Source organism: Pocillopora damicornis, chromosome 6, assembly GCF_964200805.1.
Source record: "Pocillopora damicornis chromosome 6, jaPocDami1.2, whole genome shotgun sequence".
Lineage (NCBI taxonomy): Eukaryota > Metazoa > Cnidaria > Anthozoa > Scleractinia > Pocilloporidae > Pocillopora > Pocillopora damicornis.
This window is the reverse complement of record NC_142675.1, coordinates 8,776,620-8,799,803: the sequence shown is the minus strand read 5'-3', so window position 1 is coordinate 8,799,803 and position 23,184 is coordinate 8,776,620. Positions and strand designations below refer to the sequence as shown.

At 35.9% G+C, this 23,184-nt stretch overlaps 3 protein-coding genes and 1 long non-coding RNA gene across 11 annotated transcripts in view; 1 reads left to right on the top strand and 3 right to left on the bottom strand.

Annotated features, from left to right (window-relative positions):
* The window catches only part of LOC113664310 (uncharacterized), a 225,051-nt gene that overhangs the window by 158,304 nt on the left and 43,563 nt on the right, over window positions 1–23,184 (bottom strand). The gene's annotated exons all lie outside the window — the stretch shown is intronic.
* The window catches only part of LOC149043801 (neural cell adhesion molecule L1-like), a 62,075-nt gene that overhangs the window by 7,925 nt on the left and 30,966 nt on the right, over window positions 1–23,184 (bottom strand). The window lies entirely within an intron of this gene.
* LOC149043803 (uncharacterized) lies at window positions 14,359–23,174 on the bottom strand. 4 transcript variants are annotated; one of them, XM_089210613.1, is made up of 8 exons: window positions 22,858–23,174; window positions 22,266–22,379; window positions 20,041–20,926; window positions 18,611–18,710; window positions 18,356–18,456; window positions 17,199–17,359; window positions 16,253–16,393; window positions 14,359–14,957 (listed from the first exon to the last, which is right to left on the bottom strand). In XM_089210613.1, exons 3-8 carry the CDS (start codon window positions 20,172–20,174, stop codon window positions 14,845–14,847), a joined length of 750 nt encoding a protein of 249 aa, XP_089066739.1. In that variant the 5' UTR covers window positions 20,175–20,926; window positions 22,266–22,379; window positions 22,858–23,174; the 3' UTR covers window positions 14,359–14,844. The 4 variants fall into 4 exon arrangements, with proteins under 4 accessions (XP_089066739.1, XP_089066740.1, XP_089066742.1 ...); XM_089210614.1 differs by having other exon boundaries at window positions 23,155–23,171; XM_089210616.1 differs by lacking the exon at window positions 20,041–20,926 and having other exon boundaries at window positions 22,858–23,095.
* Window positions 15,832–18,513, top strand: LOC149043804 (uncharacterized). Its single transcript, XR_016187998.1, has 2 exons — window positions 15,832–16,185; window positions 18,059–18,513. It is a non-coding gene; the product is annotated as an uncharacterized LOC149043804 (long non-coding RNA).

Genomic DNA, 23,184 nt, shown 5'->3' with positions numbered 1-23,184 from the left:
TACTCCTGGGTGTCAATTCAAAGAATCGAACCACTGGGTAAAGATTGATGCAAATTTAATCAGTGACCTATCTTGCTACTCTAATGTTATGTTTCATATTTAAAGCAAAATGACATTTATGAAAAAAAGAATAGCACATAATAATATAAACATTTTTCTTTACCATGAGAATAAGACACAAAACTCCTTAAGTATATGTATCATATTTAAAGAGGAAAAAAATGGAGGGAAAAGTGCTTCTGGGAGTTAAAGGGTTAAGGCAGTAATTGTTGCTATTGAACAATATAATGAACTGAAGAAAGCTCTAGGATAATCTGAAAGACATAAACGACATAAGGCTGTTTCACTCGATCATGCTGAAAAGGGGTTGTTGGAAAATAATTGAACTTAAGAGGAATTCTATAATGGTAAAACCTTCAGATATTACAATTCATGGATACTGCATGCGTCTGCTAACTTTAGAACACAACAGGTTGAACTGGGAACTGAGGAAATCTAATATGAAAATATGTCATTCGACAAATTGCGAAGGAAAACGTTGATAGTTTTTCTGGAAACTTAACTTCGAATTGACTGTTGCATAATTTCACAAGAGCAGTCTATTAAGTGGTTCCTATTACTAGTAAAGTAAAGCTATATGCTAAGGCACAAAGAAAGATTGCTTTGAGATAAGAGTTCAAATGCCCAATAACCTCTTTAGTGCACAATGAACCTCATCTTTCCATCCCACCCTCCTCAATGGTTATTTGTTATGGAAATCTTTCCTATCTTTTGGGTTTTCTGTATCAGAAAGCCTCTCTGTTAATATTATGTTTTAGCACTATTAGATTTATCAGCTCATATGCATTAAATAAGAGTCAAATTTTGTGAAAAATTAGTTAATCATATAAAGACTGCATGATTTGTCCCAAACATTAATTGTGGTCAAATGTCCCATGGTTTATCAGATTGAATTAAAAGGCACACTAATTTTGTTGAAAAAATATCATCGATAAATAATGATGCCTAACTCGAGTTCTCGGAAAATATGTTATTGAATTAGAGAAGGCAAGTCATTCTCTAGCAACGGAAATCGAACTGTGAGAAAAGGATCTCGCTTTCAGTTTCCTGTCACCTACGAAAATAGCAACTTCCGCCTTGACTGATACGCATTACGTGTTCCAATCTGAACTAAAGCATTTCCCTGTCCCTTTAATCTAGATCAGTAACGACTGCTGAAAGTAAAACAACTGGTTTGAATACAAAACAGACCCTTACTACAGTATGAAATTCAAATTGATTGCGAAACTGATATGCAACACTAAACACGATTTATAGATGTTACTTGTATGTGGGTCACACCTGTCAAAATTTTCCTGAAACCAGTAAGCTATGTACAATCAGACAGAAGTTTTTCAGGATCTTTTTCTTTCCAAACAACGGTCGGTGCGTAACAGTGAGAATAAATGAAGCAGTAAAAATTTCATCGGACGTAGTTAACTGTGTTGTATGTACAATTTAAGTCTTCCTACTGAATGTACGACTTAAAGCAGAAAATGATTTTTGCTTGAAAAATTAACCATTTCTCGCAAAATGATTCTGTTTTTCAAACCAGATATTTTTAAAGCTGAATTGTATTTGGCATTGTAGGAGATCAGCACTGCGGAAAGTGTTTTTGCATGACCATTTGGGCAGAACCACACAAAGCTAAAAAATGAGAACATCACAGTTTTAGCATATCGTAAAGCTCCAAGATTAAACCTTCAGGCATTTCATCTTTAATTCATGTCAATATTTTAGTTGATTATTGCCTCTCTTGTACTTTACCAGCTTTCTTATCAAATATATTTTGTTGAATCCGTCAAGTTTAGGATGATAAGACGCGGCAAGCTTTAAAACTTCTTCATATATGATGCTTCTCCATATATGATGCGGCTGATTGCCGACAAAATGTGCCATTAAATTTGATTGACCGTAAAAGTAATGCATAAACGATTTCACTCCCTAAAAACAAAGCTAAACTTTAACTGGTGTAATAATCTCAAAACAAACGTTGCGGGGAAGTTGAATACAAAAAATTCAATCCAGTTGTGTTCACGATCAAAACGCAAATACCTCGCAAATTTTTCTTCCAGCTTTGAGTCAAATGATGAGCTGCAAGAGTTTTTATGAACTACTCAATCAACTTGAAAGTGATGACAAACTTACAAACCAGAGCGAGGCCAGTTGACTACAGAGCGAGACAGAAACGGCCAAATTAATGGCAGCCACGAGGAAATTTCTTCTATGTATGAACTCATTTTCAGAACAAACATAAGTTCATTAGTCCGAACGAATCAGAGAGACAAAATATTGCTTTTACCTCTTCGAAGTGCTCTATAAGGGTCGTATGAAGCTAATTCTATCTCAATTAACCACGGGCTGCAATTGATGATCCTACAAAAAACAAGCTTAGATTAAATGTACAGTATGATCATAAGCGTATAAAACTCCAGTTTAAGTTAGACGATGACAGAACGAAGTAAAGTAGCCATAAAAGGCGTAATTTAAGGCTCGAATAATCAATTAAATGCCCTCGCATTTTATTTTCCAGAGCCAGCCTATACCAAAGTATCATCGCAACATAGAAATTATCCAAGACTACGCATCAACATATATACCGTGAACCAGTTCTTGTCGCACCCACAAGTCACTCATGCATGCATACATTCATAAGTAATTTCCGTAATAAAAGATTCATAACATCCAGAAAACATTTTCGGGTACACAATGTCTCTTGCAAGAAAACATCACAGACAGCAATGATGATATCTAATTTCTCTCTTATATTTTCTCATCTCTCTGATAATTTACTTCGTTGTATCCTTAACGTTTAGGATCAGTTGACGTAGCATTATTTTAAAACTATATGTGACAATGCTTTTTAAACATAATTCGGCTGACTGCCCACGAAATGCGTTGTTAGTTATGTACCCAAAAGCAAAACATTAAAGATAACTGACAAAGACTACGAAGTCTAACGATAAATCAAGAGTTCGCGAACACGACTTTTACTTGAAAAACAACTCTCTTTTGCAATACACAAAGATTGCATAAAAGATTGAGAAATGCAAAGTTTTACTTTAAGTTTCGTTTCCCTAACCTCAAAACTAATTACGGTTTTAAGCTGTCGCTGATTTGGATCACAGGAAAGCCGTTGAGAACATTTTCTCGCCACTTTAAGAGTAAAAAAGAAGTATTTTGAAGCATGCAATCAGTATTTAAGCAAAAGCTTCCTGATTTGATCAAATATCAGTCGCGAAAGTTTGCTAATTCAATAAGCTCAAAGCCATTCATGGCTGACTGACTTACAAACTTTCCAAAACTTTTGCTTGTGGCAAAATGATTCAAAGACAGCCAATAACGATAAAAAAGACTCAAATGATGAAATTCCTATAGCTAGGAAAGAAAATTTGTTTGACCTTAAAGGTAAAACATGAACGATTTGACTTTTTGAAAACAAAGTTAAACTTTTACTGATGTAATAATCTCAAAAGAAACAACTTTGCGGGAAAGTTGAATACGAAAACTTCAATCCAGATGAATTCACCAATTCACTTGTTGCGAAATGATTCAAAGATATCCAATAACAATAAAAAAGACTCAATTGATAAGAATACTATAGCTAAGAAAGGAATTTTGTTTGACCGTAAAGGTAAAACATAGACAACTTCACTTGCGAAAAACAAAGTTTACAATATAATTTATAACGATAAATCAAGAGTTAGAGAAGAAGACTTTTGCTTGAAAAACAACTCTCTTTTGCAATATACAAGAATTGCCTAAAGGTTGAAAAATGCAAAGTTTTACTTTCAGTTTCGTTTGCATAACCTCCTCAAAACTAATTACGGTTTCCTGCATTAGCAAGGTGCTGTCGCTAATGTGGATAACAGGAAGACTGTTGAAAAAATTTTCTCGCCACTGTAGAGTAAAGCAGAAATATTTTGAAGCATGCAATCAGTACGTAAGCAAAAGCTTCCTGATTTGATCAAATATCAGTCGCGAAAGTCTGCTAATAAATAATCACAAAGCCATTCATGGCTGACTGACTTACAAACTTTCCAAAACTTTTATTTGTTGCGAAATGATTCAGAGACATCCAATAACAATAAAAAGAGTCAAATGATTAGATACATATAGCAAAGAAAGGAATTTTGTTTGACCGTATAGTTAACACATAAACGATTTCACTTGCTAAAAACAAGTTAAACTTTTACTGATGTAATAATGTAAAAAGAAACAACTTTGCAGGGAAGTTGAATACGAAAACTTCAATCCAGTTGAATTCACGATCAAAACGCAAATACCCTCAAATTTTTCTTCCAGCTTTGTGTCAAATGAACTGAAGGTGATAACAAACTTAGAAACTCAGAGCGAGGCCGGTTGACGACAGATGGAGACAGGAACGGCCAAATTAATGGCAGCCGAGAGGAAATTTCTTCTGTACATCAACACATTATCAGAACAAACATACGCTCATTAGTCCGATCGAATCAGAGACACAAAACTTTATTTTTGCCTCTTGGAAGTGCTCAATAATGGTCGTATGAGGCTAATTCGATCTCAATTAATCTCTGGTTGCAATTGATGTTCGTACAATAAACAAGCTTAAATTAAATGCACCGTATGATCATAGTGGAATAAAACTCCAGTTTTAATTTGGACGATTAGAGAACGAAGTAAAACAGTTCTAGAAAGTGTAATTTAAGGCTCGGATAATAAGTTAAATTTCCTCACTTTTTCATATACCAGAGCCAGAGTGCACCAAAGTATCATCGTACGTAAACATGATCCAAGACTTCGCAACAACATACCGTAACTCAGTCCTTGTCGCACCCACAAGTCACGCATGCATGCATTCATAAGTGATTTCCATAATAAAAGATTCACAGCATCTCGAAAACAATTTCAGGAACATTCACGACTGATGTTTTCCCGCAAATTTGTCCACGATTTTTTACTCTTAGATGAAACTCTATATAAAACAATTTGATTAGGAGCTCGAGATTTCTATTGCGTGATAGTTCAACGGTCGGTGCATAACAGTGAGAATAAACAAAAAGATATAAATTTGCATCTTACTGAGTTAACTCAGTTGTATTAAAAATTAAAGTCCTACTACCAAACGCATGACTCGAAGCAAACCTGATTTCACAGGGAAAGTAGCCGTTTCTCACGAAAGGATCCTGTTTTTCAAACTAGATGTTTTTATCCTCAAATTTTGTTTGGTATTCTAGAAAGATTATTATCGGCTGCAAGTCATTTTTCATGATCATCTAGGCAGAACCACAGAAAAATAGCTTCACAGGAGTTTGCATATTAATTATCAGGGATGAATCCTTGAAGTACTTCATCTGCAGTCCATGTCGATATTTTAGTTGATTATTTTCTCTCTTATATTTATCCATCTCTGTTACTTTTCTTTGTTGTATGCTCCAAGTTTGGAATCAGTTGGCGCGGCAATATTTTAAAACTGTGTGACAATGCTTTTTAAATATAATTCGGCTGATTGCCCACAAATTGCGTAGTTTGTTATGTACCCAGAAGCAAAACATTAAAAGTAACTGACAAAGACTACGAAGCCTAACGATAAATCAAGAGTAAGAGAAGAAAACCTTTGCTTGAAAAGCAAGTCTCTTACAATATTTAAAGATTGCGTAGAAGATTGAGAAATGCGAAGTTTTATTGTTAGTTTCGTTAGCGTAACCTCCTCAAAACTAATTACGATTTCCTGCATTAGCATGGTGCTGTCGCTTATGAAGATCACAGGAAAGCCGTTAAGAAAATTTGGTCGCCACTGTCAAAGTAAAAAAGAGCTTGTAGAAGCATGCAATCAGTATGTAAGCAAAAGCTTCCTGACTTTATCACATATCAGTCGCAAAAGTCAGTTCAATAACCGCAAAGCCATTCATGGCTGACTGACTTACAAACTTTCCAAACCTTTTTCTTCTTGCAAAAGGATTCAAAGACATCCACTACGAATAAAAAAGACTCAAATGATTAGAGTCCTGTGGCTAAGACAGGAATTTGTTTAACCATAGCAGTAACACATAAACGATTTCACTAGCTGAAGACAAAGTTTAAAAAGTTTTACTAATGTGTTAATCTCAAAACAAACAACTTTGCAGGGAAGTTGAAGACGAAAACTTCAATCCAGTCGTGTTCACGATCAAAACGCAAATACCTCTCAAATTTTTCTTCCAGCTTTGTTTCAAATGAAATATAAGAGTTTTTATGAACTACTCAATAAACTTTAAATTGATGACAAACTTAGAGACTCGGAGCGAGGCCAGCTGACGGCAGATCGAGACAGGAACGGCCAATATAAAAGCAGCAACGAAGAAAAATTTCTTATGTATATAAACCCGTTTTCAGAAAAAAAATACGTCCATTAGTCCGATCGAATCAGAGAAACAAAACTTTTTACTTTCACCTCTTTAAAGTGCTCCATAATGGTCGAATGAGGCTAAATCAATTTCAAAATATCACTGGTTGCAAGTGATGATTACATGATAAACAAGCTTTCAATGTACAGAATGATCGTAAGCGTATAAAACTCCAGCTTTAGTGACAATGACAGAATTAAGTAAAGTAGCTTTAAAAGGTTTAATGGCTCGGATGATAAGTTAAGTTTTCCTTCATTTCATTCACCAGAGCCAGAGTCTACCAAAGTATCATCGCAACATAGAAATGATCCAAGACTACGCAACAACATACCGTAACTCAGTCCTTGTCGCACCCACAAGTCACGCATGCATGCACTCATAGGTAATTTCGATAATAATAGATTTACCACATCTCGAAAACATATTCTGGAACACTCACGGCTGGTGTTATTCCGCAAATTTGTCCAAGGTATAATGTCTCTTTTCAAATCTTTGCAAGAATGTAAGTTACCATGGACGCGGAGTAAAGAAAACATCACAGACAAAAGTAATGATATCCAATAAAGAAATACCTGAGTCAGATCTCTATGCCTCCTTTTTTAGAATTCTTTCCTTCTTCTTTCTTTTTGATTGGGTTCTTCCTAAAAAGCTGGAGCATAACAGCGAGAATAAATAAAAAAGTAACAATTTGCATCTCACCGAGTAAACTCTGTTGTATGAACAATTAAAGTCCTACTTCCAAACGCATGACTTAAAGCGGAAACTGATTTCACAGGGAAAGTAGCCGTTTCTCATGATATTTTTATCGTTAAGTTTTGTTTGGTATCCAAGAAGATCAGTATCTGCTGGAGGTCATTTTTTGTGATCACCTGGGCAGAATCATTCAAAGTAAGAGAAAAAATAGATTCACGGTTTTTGCATAACAAAAACTCTAGCATGATTGTCGACGAGATGCGTTTTCTATCATGCACCCAAAAGCAAAACATTTAAGGTAACCTACGAAGACTACGAAATCTACGACGAATCAAGAGTTAGAGAAGAAATATTTTGCTTGAAAAGCAAGTCTTAACTGTCATTTACAAAGATTGCGTAGAAAATCGAGAAATGCAAAGTTTTACTTTTAATTTCGTTTGCATAACCTCCTCAAAACTAATTACGGTTTCCTGCATTAGCATGGAGCTGTCGCTAATGTAGATCACAGGACAGCCGTTAAGAAAATTTTCTCGCCACTGTAAGTGTAAAACAGAGCTATTTCGAAGCATGTAATCAGTATATAAGCAAAAGCTTCCTGATTTTATCAAATATCAGTTGCGAAAGACAGCCGGCTAAATAGGCACAAAGCCTTTCATGGCTGACGGACTTACAAACTTTCCAAAACTTTTTCTTGTTGTGAAACGATTCAAAGATATCCAAAAAGAATAAGAAAGACTCAAATGATTAGAGTCCTATAGCGAAGAAAGGAATTATGTTGGACCTTAAAGGTAAGACATGAACGTTTTTACCTGCTGAAAACAAATTTAAACTTTTACTAGTGTAATAATCTCAAAACAGACAACTTTGCGGGGAAGTTGAATACGAAAACTTCAATCCAGTTGTGTTCACGATCAGAACGCAAATACCTCTCACATTTCTCTTCCAGCTTTGTTTCAAATGAGCTGTAAGAGGTTTTATGAACTACTCAGTCAACTTGAAAGTGATGACAAACTTAGAGACTCAGAGCGAAGCCAGTTGACGATAGATCGAGACAGGAACTGCCAAATTAATGGCACCCACGAGGAAATTTCTTCTGTATATGAACACGTTTTCCCCACAAACACACGTTCATTAGTCCGATCGAATCAGAGAGACAACATTTTGCTTTTACCTCTTCGAAGTGCTCTATAATAGTCGTGTGTACAATAAACAAGCTTAAATTAAATGTACAGTATGATCATAAGCGTATAAAATTCCAGTTTAAGTTGGTTGATAACAGAACTGAGTACAACAGCTATACAAGGTGTAATTTAAGGCTCGACTGATAAATCAAGTTTTCTTACAATTCATTTACCCAGAGCGAGCCCAGTTGGCGAAAGATTGAGACAGGAACTGCCAAATTAATGGCAGCCACGAGGAAATTTCGTCTGTATACGAACACATTCTCAGAACAAACATACTCTCATTAGTTCAATCGAATCAGAGAGACGAAACTTTACTTTTACCTTTTGGAAGTGCTCTGTAAGTGAGTCGTATAGGGCTTATTCGATCTCAATTAATTATTGGTTGCAATTGATGATCGTACAATAAACAAGCTTAGGTTAAATATGCAATAGCATAATAGTCATCTAAAACTCCAGTTTTAAGTTGGACGATGACAGAGCGAAGTAAAATAGTTATAGAAAGTGTAATTTAAGGCTCGGATAATAGGTTAAGCTTCTCACTTTTTCATTTACCAGAGCCAGAGTCTACCAAAGTATCATCGCAACGTAGAAATGATCCAAGACTACGCAACAACATACCCTGAATTAGTTCGTGTCGCACCCACAAGTCACGCATGCATGCATTTATAAGTAACTTCCATAATAATAGATTCACAACATCTCGAAAACATTTTCAGAAACATTCACGGCTGATGTTTTTGCGCAAGTTTGTCCAAGGCGTAATGTCTCTTGCAAATCTTCGCACAGGTGTAAGCAACCTTGGACGCGGAACAAAGAAAAAGTATGTACATCACAGACAACCCTAATTATGTCTAATGATGAAATACTCGTGTCAGATCTCTATGTCTCCTCTAGAATTCTTCTCTCTTCTTTGTTCGTTTGGGTTCTTCCTAAATACCTTTTTTGACTCTTAGATGTAACTCTCTTCAAAACAGTTAGAGTAGGAGCTCGAGATTTCTATCGCGTGATAGTTCAACGGTTGGGGCTTAACAGTGAGAATTAATAAAACAAAAACGATTTGCATCTTACCGAGTAACTCTGCTGTATGTAAAATTAAAGTTCTACTACAAAACGCATGACTTAAAGCAAAACTGGTTTCACACGGAAAGCAGTTTTTCAAACCAGATGTTTTTATCGTTAAATTTTGTTTGGTATTTTAAAAGATGATTATCTCCTGAAAGTCAATTTTCATGATCATCTGAGCAGAACCACAGCAAAATAACTTCACATGAGTTTGCATATTCTAAACTCAAAGATGAATCCTTGTAGTGGTTCATCTACAATTCATGTCTACGTTTTGGTTGATTATTTTCTCTCTTATATTTTTCCATCTCTGATAAGGATGAGTTGGCGCGGCATTTTTGTAAATCTTTGTGACAATACTTTCTAAATATAATTCGGCTGATTGCCCTCAAAATGCATTGATTGTTATATATCCTAAAGCAAAACATTTACGGTAACCGGAGAGGACTACGAAGTCTAACGATAAAGCAACAGTTGGATAAGAAGGCTTTTGCTTGAATAACAGCTCTCTTTTGCAATATACAAGGATTGCGTAAAAGATTGAGAAATGCAAAGTTGTACTTTCAGTTTCGTTTGCATAACCTCCACAAAACTAATTACGATTTCCTGCATTAGCATGGTGCTGTCGCTAATGTGGATCACAGGACAGCCGTTAAAAATATTTTCTCGCCACTGTAAGAGTAAAACAGAGATATTTTGAAGCATGCAATGAGTATATATGCAAAAGCTTCCTGAATTGATCAAATATCAATCTTGTAAATCAGCTAATTAAATAATCACAAAGCCATTCATGGCTGACTGACTTACAAACTTTCAAAAACTTTTCCTTGTTGCGAAATGATTCAAAGACATCCAATAACAATAAAGAAGACTCAAATGATTAGATTCCTATAGCTAAGAAAGGAAATTTAAGGTAAAGGTAAAACATAAACGATTTGACTTTCTGATAACAAAGTTAAACTTTTGCTGATGTAATAATCTCAAAAGTAGCAACTTTGCGGGAAAATTGAAAACTAAAAACTCAATCCATTTGAATTCACGATCAAAACGCAAATACCTTCCGAATTTTTCTTCCAGCTTTGTGTCAAGTGAAGTGAAAGTGATAACAAGCCAAAAAAACTCAGAGCAAGGCCAGTTGACAACAGATGACGTGCATTTAAAAGTAATTTCCATAATGATAGATTCACAACATCTCGAAAACATTTTCGGGAACATTCACGGCTGATGTTTTTCCGAAAATTCGTCCAAGGTACAATGTCTCTTGCAAATCTTCGCAAAGGTGTAAGCTTCCTTGGACGCGGAGCAAAGAAAACGCACGTACATCACAGACAACCCTAATTATGTCTAATGATGAAATACCCGAGTCAGATCTCTATGCCTCCTTCATAATTCTTCTTTCTTCTTTGTTCGTTTGGGTTCTTCCTAAATACCTTTTTGACTCTTAGATGTCACTCTTTTTGAAACAGTGAGGGTTGGTTCAACGATTTGCATCTTACCGAGTAACTCTGCTCTGTGTAAAATTAAAGTTCTACTACAAAACGCATGTATTAAAGCAAAACTGGTTTCACGCGGAAAGCAGTTTTTCAAACTAGATGTTTTAATCGTTAAATTTTGTTTGGTATTCTAAAAGATGATTATCTGCTGAAAGTCAATTTTCATGATCATCTGAGCAGAACCACAGCAAAATAACACCACATGAGTTTGCATATTCTAAACTCAAAGATGAATCCTTGAAGTGGTTCATCTGCAATCCATTTCTACATTTTAGTTTATTATTTTCTCTCTTATATTTTTCCATCTCTGATAAAGATGAGTTGGCGCGGCATTTTTTTCAATCTTCGTGACAATACTTTCTAAATATAATTCGGCTTATTGCCCACAAAATGCGTTGATTGTTATATATCCAAAAGCAAAACATTTAAGGTAACTGACGAGGATTACGAAGTCTAACGATAAATCAAGAGTTAGAGAAGAAGAGTTTTGCTTGAAAAACAACTCTCTTTTGCAATATACAAGGATTGCGTAAAAGATTGAGAAATGCAAAGTTTTACTTTCAGTTTCGTTTGCATAAGCTCTTCAAAACTAATTACGGTTTCCTGCATTAACATGGTGCTGTCGCTAATTTGGATCGCAGGAAAGCCGTTAAAAAAATTTTGTCGCCTCTGTAAAAGTAAAACAGAGATATTTTGAAGCATGCAATCAGTATATAGGCAAGAGCTTCCTGATTTTATCAAATATCAGTCGCGAAAGTCTGCTAATTAAATAATCAAAAAGCCATTCAGGGCTGACTAACTTTCCAAACTTTCCAAAACTTTTACTTGTTGCGAAATGATTCAAAGACATCCAATAAAAAAAAAAGACTCAAATGATTAGATTCCTATAGTTAAGAGAGGAATTTTGTTTGACCGTAAAGGTGACACATAAATGATTTCACTTGCTGTAAACAAAGTTAAACTTTTGCTGATGTAGTAATCTCAAAAGAAACAACTTTGGGGTAAAGTTGAATACGAAAACTTCAATCCAGTTGAATTCACGATCAAAACGCAATTACCTCTCAAATTTTTCTTCCAGCTTTGTGTCAAATTAACTGAAAGTGATAACAAACTTAGAGACTCAGAGCGAGGCCGGTTGAAAACAGATCGAGACAGGAACGGCCAAATTAATGGCAGCCACAAGGAAATTTCCTCTGTATATGAACCCATTCTCAGAACAAACATACGCACATTAGTTCGATCGAATCGGAGACAAAATTTTAATTTTGCCTCTTGGAAGTGCTCAATAATAGTCGTATGAGGCTAATTCAATCTCGATTAATCTTTGGTTGCAATTGATGTTCGTACAATAAACAAGCTTAAATAAATGTACAGTATGATCATAAGGGAATAAAACTCTAGTGTTAAGTCGGGCGATTACAGAACGAAGTAAAACAGTTATAGAAGGTGTATTTTAAGGCTCGAATAATTACTTAATTTTTCTCACTTTTTCATTTAACAGAGCCAGAGTCTACCCAATTTCTCTTGCAAATCTTCGCAAGGGTGTAAGCTCCCTTAGACACGAAGCATAGAAAACATTACAGACAACAGTAATGATATCTAATGATGAAATACCAAAGTCAGATCTCCAAGCCTCCTCTCTTTGCTTGGAAAGCAAGTCTCTTTTACAATATTTAAAGATTGCGTAGGAGATTGAGAAATGCAAAGTTTTATTTTCAGTTTCGTTAGCATAACCTCCTTAGAAAACTATTCACGGTTTCCTGCATTAACATGGAGCTGTCTTTAATGTAGATCACAGGAGAGCCGTTAAGAAAATTTTTTTGCCACTGTCAAAGTAAAAAAATAGCTTTGTCGAAACACGTAATCAGCATTTAGGCAAAACCTTCCTGACTTCATCAAATATCAGTCGCAAAACTTAGTTCAATAACCGCAAAGCCATTCATGGCTGGCTGACTTACAAACTTTCCAAAACTTTTTCTTGTCGCAACATGATTCAAAAACATCCAATACGAATAAAAAGACTTAAATGATTAGAGTCCTAAAGCTAAGAAAGAAATTATGTTTGACCGTAACGGTAACACATAAATGATTTCACATGTTGAAAACAAACTTTAAAAAGTTTTACTACTGTAATACTCTCAAAACAAACAACTTTGCGGAAAGTTGAAAAGGAAACCTTTAATCAGAACTTGAATGCCTCTAAAATTCCTGGTTCACACTTTTCGTGAATGAACTTTGAAAGTTCGTTCAGAACAAATCAGTTTGAAAGCGATCACAAAACTGAGAGCCAACCTGTTTCCCGTTTGTTGATCAGTCGACAATGGATCGAGACAGGAACGGCCAAAGTTAACGTTAGCCACGAAGATATTTTTCTGTATGTGCATGTACACATTTTCAAAGCAAGCATCTGTTATTCTTCCAGACAAATCAAAGAGATCAAATGTTATTTTTTCCTTTTCTACGTGTTCTATAATGGTCGTACACGGCTGTTTCAATCTCAGAATATCACTGGTTGATAATCGCATAATAACTCGGTAAGCTTTAAATTTACCGTATGATTATAAGAGTATTGAACTCCAGCTTAAGTTTAACAATGACAGAACCAAGTAAAATAGCGATAAAATGTTTCATTTAAGGCTCGAATATTAAAAAAAGTTTTCTCACCTTTCATCTACCAGAGCCACTGTGTACCAAAGTATAGTCGCAAGGTGGAAATGCTCTCTGACAACAACGTACCGCGAGTTAGTTTATGTAGCACTCACAAGTCACGCATGAATGCCAACATAATCAATTTCCATGGTAAAAGATACACAACATTTCGAAAGAATTTTCTGGAACATTCACAGCTGATGTTTTTCCGCGAACTTGAACAAGCTACTATTTGTTTTGTAAATCACTCCGAGCGAGTTGTTCTCCGGGGGGTGAGAAATTTCATTCTGTTTTTTAAAACGCCAGAGTTCAGAATTCATGGGTGTAAAAGCGGACTTGCTGATTGTTGCGAAGGCACGAATAAATGATGGTTTTTACTAAATCGGTTGGAATCTTGACCGGTATAAATTGGCGAGGCCATTATTATGGCTAGACAATCCTCCCTGGTCATCGAAAGATGATAAACTTAGGTAGAAGAAACGCATTTATTCGAAGTAGTCAGCTTCCAACCTAAAAGCGGTCCTTAACCTCATCACATTGACGATATTCACGTAAAACACGGCAAACGCTGCCAACATGAGGCGGACAAAGTTGATAAGGTGAATTGTTTGGAATTTAATTGACACAGAGCCACGGAATTGTAAAATAGGTATTTAGCAATATGAATCCAATCAACGGGAAACTCTTATTCGAACGTACCCGATGCCCATCTGATTGCCCTTTGATTCAGAGACATCAATTTTGTCGAAGTTCTCGTTGGGCTGAAAGCAAAACTTGGAATCCAAACATTGCCCCAAGCAATTGCAAAACTCACCAAAATTTGCATGTCAAACTTGATCCAAAAATAGAACTTGTTATACTGAAAAGCGGATACAACGTTACCTTTTGTTTTATTGGTGTAAAATCAAAGATATAACTGTATAAATCAAACACGAAATTCAAAACTTTAAATCTTTATACATTTACACGAATATATTTTCAAAGGCTTTAACATTTTTTTCCGGTCCAATAATTTGTTGTGTTCGTCTTCCATATGTGAGCTCACGAGACCTTGGTCATAGACTGTTTACCTCTGATGGTTTGAAAAGTCCATGCGATGCAATTACCTCCTCGTTTGCGAACAATTTTACTGGCCGACGCCAAAAGAGAATGTAGGCATGCCTTGACTGACCTTTGTTTCTTGCCACCCTAAAAATTGCTAGTTCCCAGTCTTTTTGCGCGGCCGAGGGTTTCGCGAGAGATTAGCACTATATTAACAAAGGGAACGATGAGAAACGAACGAAAATCTTTTTACACGCGGACCTCTCGAGCACTACCTAAATATCTAAAATAAGAGAGACAACTAAGAACGAGTCAGCCTCAGAATGGCATGGGATCATTCGCACTTTCCCAGCAGACAACATCATTTATACCCAGTGCAGGGCGAGTTACTAACGGGTCCATTCTTCCATCATACAAACCGAACACACCTCCTGTTGGAAAATCAGACACACCCTATCAGACGTGTGCGAAATTCGCATGACAATGTTACAAATCAGGTCTCGCCATTTTCAAAGGATTGGTAACACCATCCTCTGAGCAAAAATATGAAAGTTTATCACCTGTGGATGTTGTCGTATTCAGTCTTCCATCAAAAGATATATCTTATCAGAATTCTTGGTTTGTCGTATCGGTAACTATTTTTACGAGTTGTGACATATTTTGTCGATCAAGCAGGGCGAGTCCAAACACAAACTATGAGTAAAAATACCCAGCGATACTACACACCAAAACGTCTCATAAGTTATTGCCCAACTGCTTTATTTCATGGGCAAAAAGTGGGAAAAGCGACGCAAATAGAGAAGTGCAGCACGCGCAGCCAACCAATTAAACAAGTTTTTTTACAGTACAAAATAACCAAATGTACAATATCACAGGAACTTTTTTAATAGATTCGCGCGTTAATTGTACTCTACTTAGTACAATTGAAAAATAATGAGCAATAATTGGATGAGGTTGAGCATAATATCATAAATTAGCAATGCCGGGGTCTGAGTTATCTGCCGAAGCCGAAAGCCGAGGCAGATAACACAGATGCCAGGTTTGATAATTTATAATATCATGCTACAACCAAATTCAATAACTGATTTATCATTTATTTTTTGAAACAATTTGCTAAAGAAGAATCTTCTCTCTGATTTTGCAAGAGTTTGAGAACACTACACGGACGAAGGGCTTGGACACTAGGCAGAATTTAAACGCGACACGAGAAACCAATATCTGCTATTGTATATCAAATGTATGCTCTCGACCAATCAGTCTTCATAGTAAGTCTAACGTATAATAATTTTGCTTCCACGCGAAAGAAAGTACATACCACATGCAACCATAGTACATGTCACGGACCACTGATACTTCTACGAGGGATCAAAAATGGGATCTCAAGGTTGCAATTTACTTACCTGGTTGAGAAAAATATCATGGTATGTACAATTATTTACCAAAGCCGATAGCCAAGTTCAGTAATCGTTTTTTTCCTCTTTTTCATTTGATTAATGAGTTTCGTTTTCCACATCATTTCCCAAAATCACTCGTTGACAACTTAAGGTGATGTACCTTTTTCCTTCAGGCTGACAAGCGCACAACCACGCATGAGCAGAATATCATTGCAGGGAAATCGCATTTCCAAGAGATTACCTTTGAGAAACCATTATTTTCAAGGTATGCAGGCTCTTAGCCATAGGGAAGGAAGTATTTATCACAGATGATGTTGATAAATTGTACTCACCAGTATGAATATAAAGTATTCTGTCACCCTTAAATCGCCCTGGGTTGGTGTTCATCTCGTGTAGCATTCCTCTAATGGCTTTGACGTTGTACACGGGGTCCACCATAATTCCAGTTGTTCTGGATATCTCCACAATGTCCTCTTCATTAACAGATACAAAGATTTCAGGGTTCGTAAGAAGCGAATTCAAATGCAAATGGTTAAGAAAAATTTAAATCATGTTTTTATTTGGTAATCAAGCAATTTCGAATGTATTTTGGAATAAATCAGGAATAAATAAGCAATAAATTATAATAATTATGGATATAATTATCCATTATTATTGTCTTGCACAAACCTTTGGTAAAGAGGGGGGGAGGGGTGGGAGCAGGTAAACTTTGAGGTCTGAAACCTCATTGAGTGATCATTCCTTCTAAATTGTAAAACAGATACACTGATCGCTTGTTAACAGAGTACATATAATTTTAAGTTTCAGCCATAAAATTTCAGCTTTTAATTTGCACTGAAATAAATCAACATGCTGTCAGCCAGAGAGCATTCTGAAAACAAATTTTCCTTATTTGGCGTTAGTACAGGATCAGAAAGAAGTGAGGGGCAAACTTTTTTTCATATTTTCGAGTTTTGTAAAGGTTATTTACTAATAGATAGAAATAACTCTTTTCAACTTGCATGTCATTTCAGTACCTAAATAAGCAGGTTATTATTTAATATATTATGTAGAAGACAACAAGAAATCCATCCTTTTGGGCAAAGTCTATAAAAGTTGTATGACTCAAAAAGGAAAAAAAAGAGTGAAGAAAAGTTAGTGCGCTGCTGGGAGCTTACATCAATTTTTAAAATTTTTTTTTTTTAATTTGCCTGACAGACATCTCCAAAAAGGAGGGACTGCTTGTAGTCTAATTATGAAGAAACCAAAATCTGCAAAATTATTTGAATAAACACCAACCTAACTCTTCTTCAGTGGATTTGCCATAGCCCTGTCCTTTGTATCCATCAATAATATCAATTAACTCTTCTGCTTGAACATCTAGTCCACCTATTTGAAGGTCTTCATTGATTTTCTGGTAAAAATATGCTGCATCATCACACACGTTTACTGCATGACACCTGTGAATAAATGACAATGATGTTACTATTAAAGGTCTCAATTAGTCTCCAGTGTTCAAAGAAAATAAGGGAAAATTCTAGAAAGATTTAAAGGCCTGTGAGAAATTCTCCAGAACCACAATCTCTTTGTCTGAAGTGTTAAGCATGTATAGCTTAGGTGGTTGCAGAAATTTTTCATCAGCCTATAGGTCAAGAGAATAAAGCTTTTTCATAACATTCATGAAATAGTTTGTCAGGGGTTCTTGAAAGGTGATATAGCATTTCAATGGAAACTATAACAAAATACTCTAATGTGATTGGTCATCATCAGCCCAATTTAAGCATAAATAGGACATTGTATGTGTCATATGCTTCTGTCTGAACAGTGTAATAGAACAGTTGATGCATCATGCCTGTATGAGTCGATAGCATATGTCATGTACACACCTTGTTATGAAAATGCACAACCAATACATCTAGTTTCTTCCTCAAATTTGTCATAGTTTTGATAAATTGGTAACAGGACTTAGTGTTAACATTAATATAACTGACTCTCACTTCACAGTCATCTGATTGTATTAATCACTTGTAAGATAACAGACCAAATTGAATTCCACTCAGTCCTATTATTATTATTATTATTATTATTATTATTCCTAAGACCAGTAAATCCCTGGATGTCAATTTAATGAAAAAATTTTACAAAATCAAACCCTTTAGATGAAGAAAAGCAATGGTGGCAGTGTTGCCATAAATGATTGCAGAGCTCTGTATATGCAGGCCTCCTGAGATGCAAACAGCAAGAAGAAAAGAAGACAAAGAGTGCTGGTCAAATGACAAAATCCTTAACGACTAAGTGGGGACAAGCCAGACTGGAAAATATTTGGCTCCTGGTCATAATGAACAGATTAGTCAGAGAAAGGGTCTATATGTCATGACCTTGAGCCAGATTTTTTCTTGTCCAGTCCTTCCACACAGTCAAGAAAGAAAATATCAATATTGTAATTTAGAGCTTACTTGAGTTTTGATCCTGTTAAATAGTTACCAATGGCAATTCCTGATGCACTTCCACCACTGCCAACTGTAACAACAATGTCATCAAAATTCTTCAGCACATTCTGAAACAAACAAAGCCAGCTTTTTGACAGATATCCAGAATAAAATATTTTAACAAACAGGCTTTTGTGTGATCAGGGTTTAAGTGCATTCATCACCTCTTGACCAGAAATGCACAAAATGAGCACACAATGCAGAAAAAGCTTGTACTTTTACCTGATCTATCATTTCTTGAAATGCTGTTAAGTAACCAAACATCCCCATGTAAGAGGAGCCTCCAACTTCAATCAGATAAGCTGATGATCCCTGTTCTTTCCTGAAAAAAAAGCCAGTCAGTAGGAAGGAACTTCAACATCTACAAACATGCCTTGGCATACATGCTGGGTTTTCATTGAGAAACAGAAGTAGGTGAGGCAGGTAAGTAAGCAAGTAATTTGAGGAGAATACTCTCCATATCTGGGTCAAAAATAACCTAGCCCATCAAAACTTAGTTCAAGAATTCTCCAATATCTGCTGCCTTCTTTACTCACTGCATAATAATTATTATAACAACTCTCTTGAGTTTTCCAAGCATTTCCCCAGAGTCATACAAAAGAGCAGAATCTATTGGTCTCCTGAGTGGTTTATATGACCTCCTGGCCAACAAGATACTTTTCTTAAAGAATGCTTTAAGTGGCCTTAAGAATGGCTGACCTGTTTTATTCATTCCTCTCATTCTTTTTCACCTTTCTTTTTCTTCACTCATAATTTATTAAACTATTTATTATTTGTTCATTCATATTGGGCTTCTTGTATCCAGTTGCTTTCAGATTGTGGCAGAAGACTGGGACAAAGCAGTAAATTATCAAACTAAGGGGAGAGGGAATGGGTCCAATCCATAATAGTCCATTTTACAGGTGTGTGCTTGGTTTCCAAGCCTTTCAACAGGAGTGAGGCTAAGGGTAACCATGTTATGATACAAACCTTGCTGCTTCTCAAATGTAAATTGCTTTGTTGTTAAGCTAACCAGGTACTGGTCTCTATCACAACAAGGTCACCTACAGCCTCACTTCAAATCAAAGGCTTGGCAACTAAATACACAACTGTAAAAAGACCTAAACTTCTCAAGATTTCTGACATTCTGAGATAAGCACCTAAAAGGCTGCATTGTAGATATGGCTTAATTTTCAATTCCTTTAAGAGGAACCAACTTGAGAGCCAATAGCAGCTCCTGTAATATTTTTGCTTGCCTTCATGTTTTAGAAGATGTGCTAAGGTGGCGGCCATCATGATTTTCATCAGTTTACACCACAAAGATGGTACTGTTCAACTAAAATGTCCCATTGCAGTAAATTCATGCAGTTTTTTTTAAACCTTTCAAGCAAGTTCTGCCAGTGAGATCTATCCCTGCAACTAAACCTGTTACTGGTAAATTAATACACAGTCAATTCCACTGTAAAATGGCTGCAACACAAATTTCTTCAAAAGAATTTCAATATTTTTATTGGCAATTATAATACAATGAGCTGGTCCATTACTGTCACTTAGACTGACAGCTCTGTCTAAAAGTAAAGCCTAATGTCAGTTTGAGGTAGATTACTTTTAATGATTGCAACCATAGTGGTGCCAACTTGCTAAGTTTTACAGTTCTCTGACCTTTCACTTACAATTTTTCAGACACTTTCTCCATCATTTGTTTAAGGCCAGATTTGTACTGAAGCTGAGGAACAACAATAATTTGACTTCCAACCAATTTGTTTAAAAACAGGTTTCCTTCACAACCAATAACTGTGGTCTGCATGAAAAAAAAAAAAAGATCAAATGAAAGTTTCAATAAGTTTATTAACTTTCACAGAGTTTCGCCATCTTTGTAAGGCAAAATTGGTGCCTTTAGTCTCTGAAATGAGCAACATTAGAGTAAAGATTGAACTTCTGTTAGCAGCCTATTATGCAGTTTTTTCTGTCTGGTTCAAATCTCAAAGAGACATCTGCTTAACTATAGTATGTAACAGTGTAATTGTGAATCTTGTCATCTCATCTTCATATGAGTCCACTGTTCAACGCAATGTGAGGAGCTTCTATTTCCCAAACAGATTCCATCTTTTGCAAATAAAAAAAGCAAAGATTGTAGGTTTTGAGCTTGGTAAAGAAATATAGAAACTAAGATGTTTTTTCGTCTTGTCGCGAGTGTGGGAAAAGAAAAAGTGCTGAGATTCCATGTTATTGTGTGTTTGTCAAGTTGTCGTTGGTAATAGATCACATGGACGCCACTCTTTGTCTGATTAATCATAACTTGTGCTTAGGGGTAACAGATCTTTGATCATGACTCTGAAGCTGCTTAAAATCTTCTGTATCAGTTCTTTCCTAAAAAGTCAAGAGTAAATCAAATACTTGCCTGTTCAGGACTTCTTAAGAACAGGTAACAATCCAAACCAAGTTGTCTTGCAGCAACTGCAGTGCTTCTGCAATGATTGGACTGGATTCCACCACATGTAAATATTGTGTCACACTTCTTGTCCAGGGCATCAGCCAACAAAACTCCAGCTTATGAACCTAAAACAATATTGGCATAGCTGAATGAGACAAGCACAATTTAAGGTTACTCAGCACTTGAGGATGCACTTAACCCTTTACACACTCAAATCAGTATACATATTCTCCATACTGTTCTGTATACATTTCCTAAAGTGCTGGTGCAAGGAGAATTTGTGTAACAACCAAGAGCATCTTGAAGCAGGTGATCATTTGCCTTACGCCCATGACCTCAATGTGCAATCCAGGCGTGATTTGTTCGGATAAATTAGATACTATAGTCACTGAAAGGGTTAGTAAGAAAAACATATGAGATGACTTTGACCACAGGTACAGACGCAACTGAAGCTATGCATTTCCATATAATTTATGGTCACTTTATTTGGATGATTTCAAGGTACTTTTACATTACTCTCATTTGCATTAGAACTGGTATACTCTCTTTTGCATTTGTTTTAGCATAACAGCAGCTTCCACATTGCAATATTTTCAAACAATAGTGATCATCCACAGATTTTCATTGCTCACATGAAAAACAGTAGGTTGAACCATCTTCAGCTATCTCTTGATTGAGACCCTCAGCTATACAAAAAAATATCATAAGCTGTAAGGGCTTAAATTTGAGAGGATAAAAACTTGAAAACCAAAGTAGCTGTCACTGTAAAAAAGATGTCTGTACTCTCAAAACAGGCTAGCAAAAATGTAACTGCTATCACAGTGGACTTCCTCTCTCTTTCGTGTGAGCAGTTTAATTACTATATACTGCATTTATCAGCATCATGATGCGTTCAATGCTTCGATCACAGTTGGAAATTTTAAGTGAACCAGACATATCCTTTTGAATGTTAACCAGTTCTGATGCAAAATTGTGAATTTTAGAATGATATAAATAATACTCTTAGACAAGCACGAAAACATGTTTCTGTTTTCTAAAATTAAAAAGGTCAGTTACCATACTATTACTTATAAGAAATAAATTGGATTTTAAATAAACACTGCCCTTGTAAAAACACTACCCTAGAAGAAACGCTGCACTCAAATCATGAAAAATTAATAAACCCCACTGGGGTTTTGAGTAAATATGGTATGTGTCATCATCCTTTGAATATCACAGTCATAGTAAAGGATGGATGCCAAACAAACTGTTGTCTAGTTTTCCTACTGAACTCAAAGGAGAGTTCTTCTTTACAACACAGGCATTCCAAATAAATTGCGCAACCTCTTGCCTGGATCTCCTGTGACTGCACCAACCTCTAAGGTTCATCTTAATGAGCTCACTTATTGTTGATGAAGTTAATACCACATCTTAATATTTATTAATTAAAGATGTTGATCAAGAACTGAATTCCAAGCTGTGTACCTTATTTCCAGACAGAGTGCTTCCTGTCATGTCATCCCTTTTAATAAATAATGAAAACTCTTTTGGGAGACTGGGAAGATTCCACTGATGTATTGGAGTATCACGCTGAGCAAGCTACAAAACAAAAATACCTAAAGTTCCATCAGAACCACTTAAAAGAGAACAGATTAAAATTGTGGATGTTCCGATCTGCAATAGATCATTCCTTGTTAACATGAATTTTTCCATGGCCTACAAAAATGTTTAAGATCCAAGTAACAGAGGTTTTAGATAATAAACTTGATATTACTTTCCTTTGTTCTATTAGTGAGAAGTTAGTCAGTTACATGCTGACCACAGACCAGTACATTGGACTCTGTCCATAAATGCTCAGAATAAGAATAAGGGGGTGTACGTCTTAGATACATTTTTTACATTTTTCCGGGGAAGAATGCCTCCTTACATACCCAACCCCCCTCCGCCCTAGCCCGTTCCCAGAAAGGTAATGGCCGAGCGCGGTATCACACTCGATGAATATGTGGTCGAACATTTCACCCTTTACCAGACGTCAAACTCGAGAGCGCTGAGTAAAGCTTTTTTCATATTACCTTACCTTAACATAGTATCGTGGAATATTTTTCAGCTTGGAGGCCCATTTTGGGGGCTCGTAGTGGTTAAGTTAAGTTAGCTTGTTTATGCCACGATAAAGATTCCTACTCATTCTCGAAGAAAGTAGACATTACCAGCCGAAGTTCAATAACCAAAATCATGCCATATATTGAAAAATTCGGTTACAATTTTATATGATTTTGCGACATTTTGTCGTTGCTTGTGATTAAGTTTGATTGATGTCAGCGGACTTTGAAAGTCAAAACATATATTATGTAAGAAAGCCTCAAAATTCTATTACCTCTTGTCGAGCTTGAGATGCCTGTGGTAA

Excerpts from the sequence above, each read along its gene's own strand:
- LOC149043803 (XM_089210613.1), bottom strand. The coding sequence starts at position 20,174 with ATGCAGACCACAGTTATTGGTTGTGAAGGAAACCTGTTTTTAAACAAA. Across the intron at positions 18,711-20,040 it reads GAGAAAGTGTCTGAAAAATT|GAAAGAACAGGGATCATCAG; the intron begins GTAAGTGAAAGG and ends CTTTTTTTTCAG. Across the intron at positions 18,457-18,610 it reads TTCAAGAAATGATAGATCAG|AATGTGCTGAAGAATTTTGA; the intron begins GTAAAAGTACAA and ends TGTTTGTTTCAG.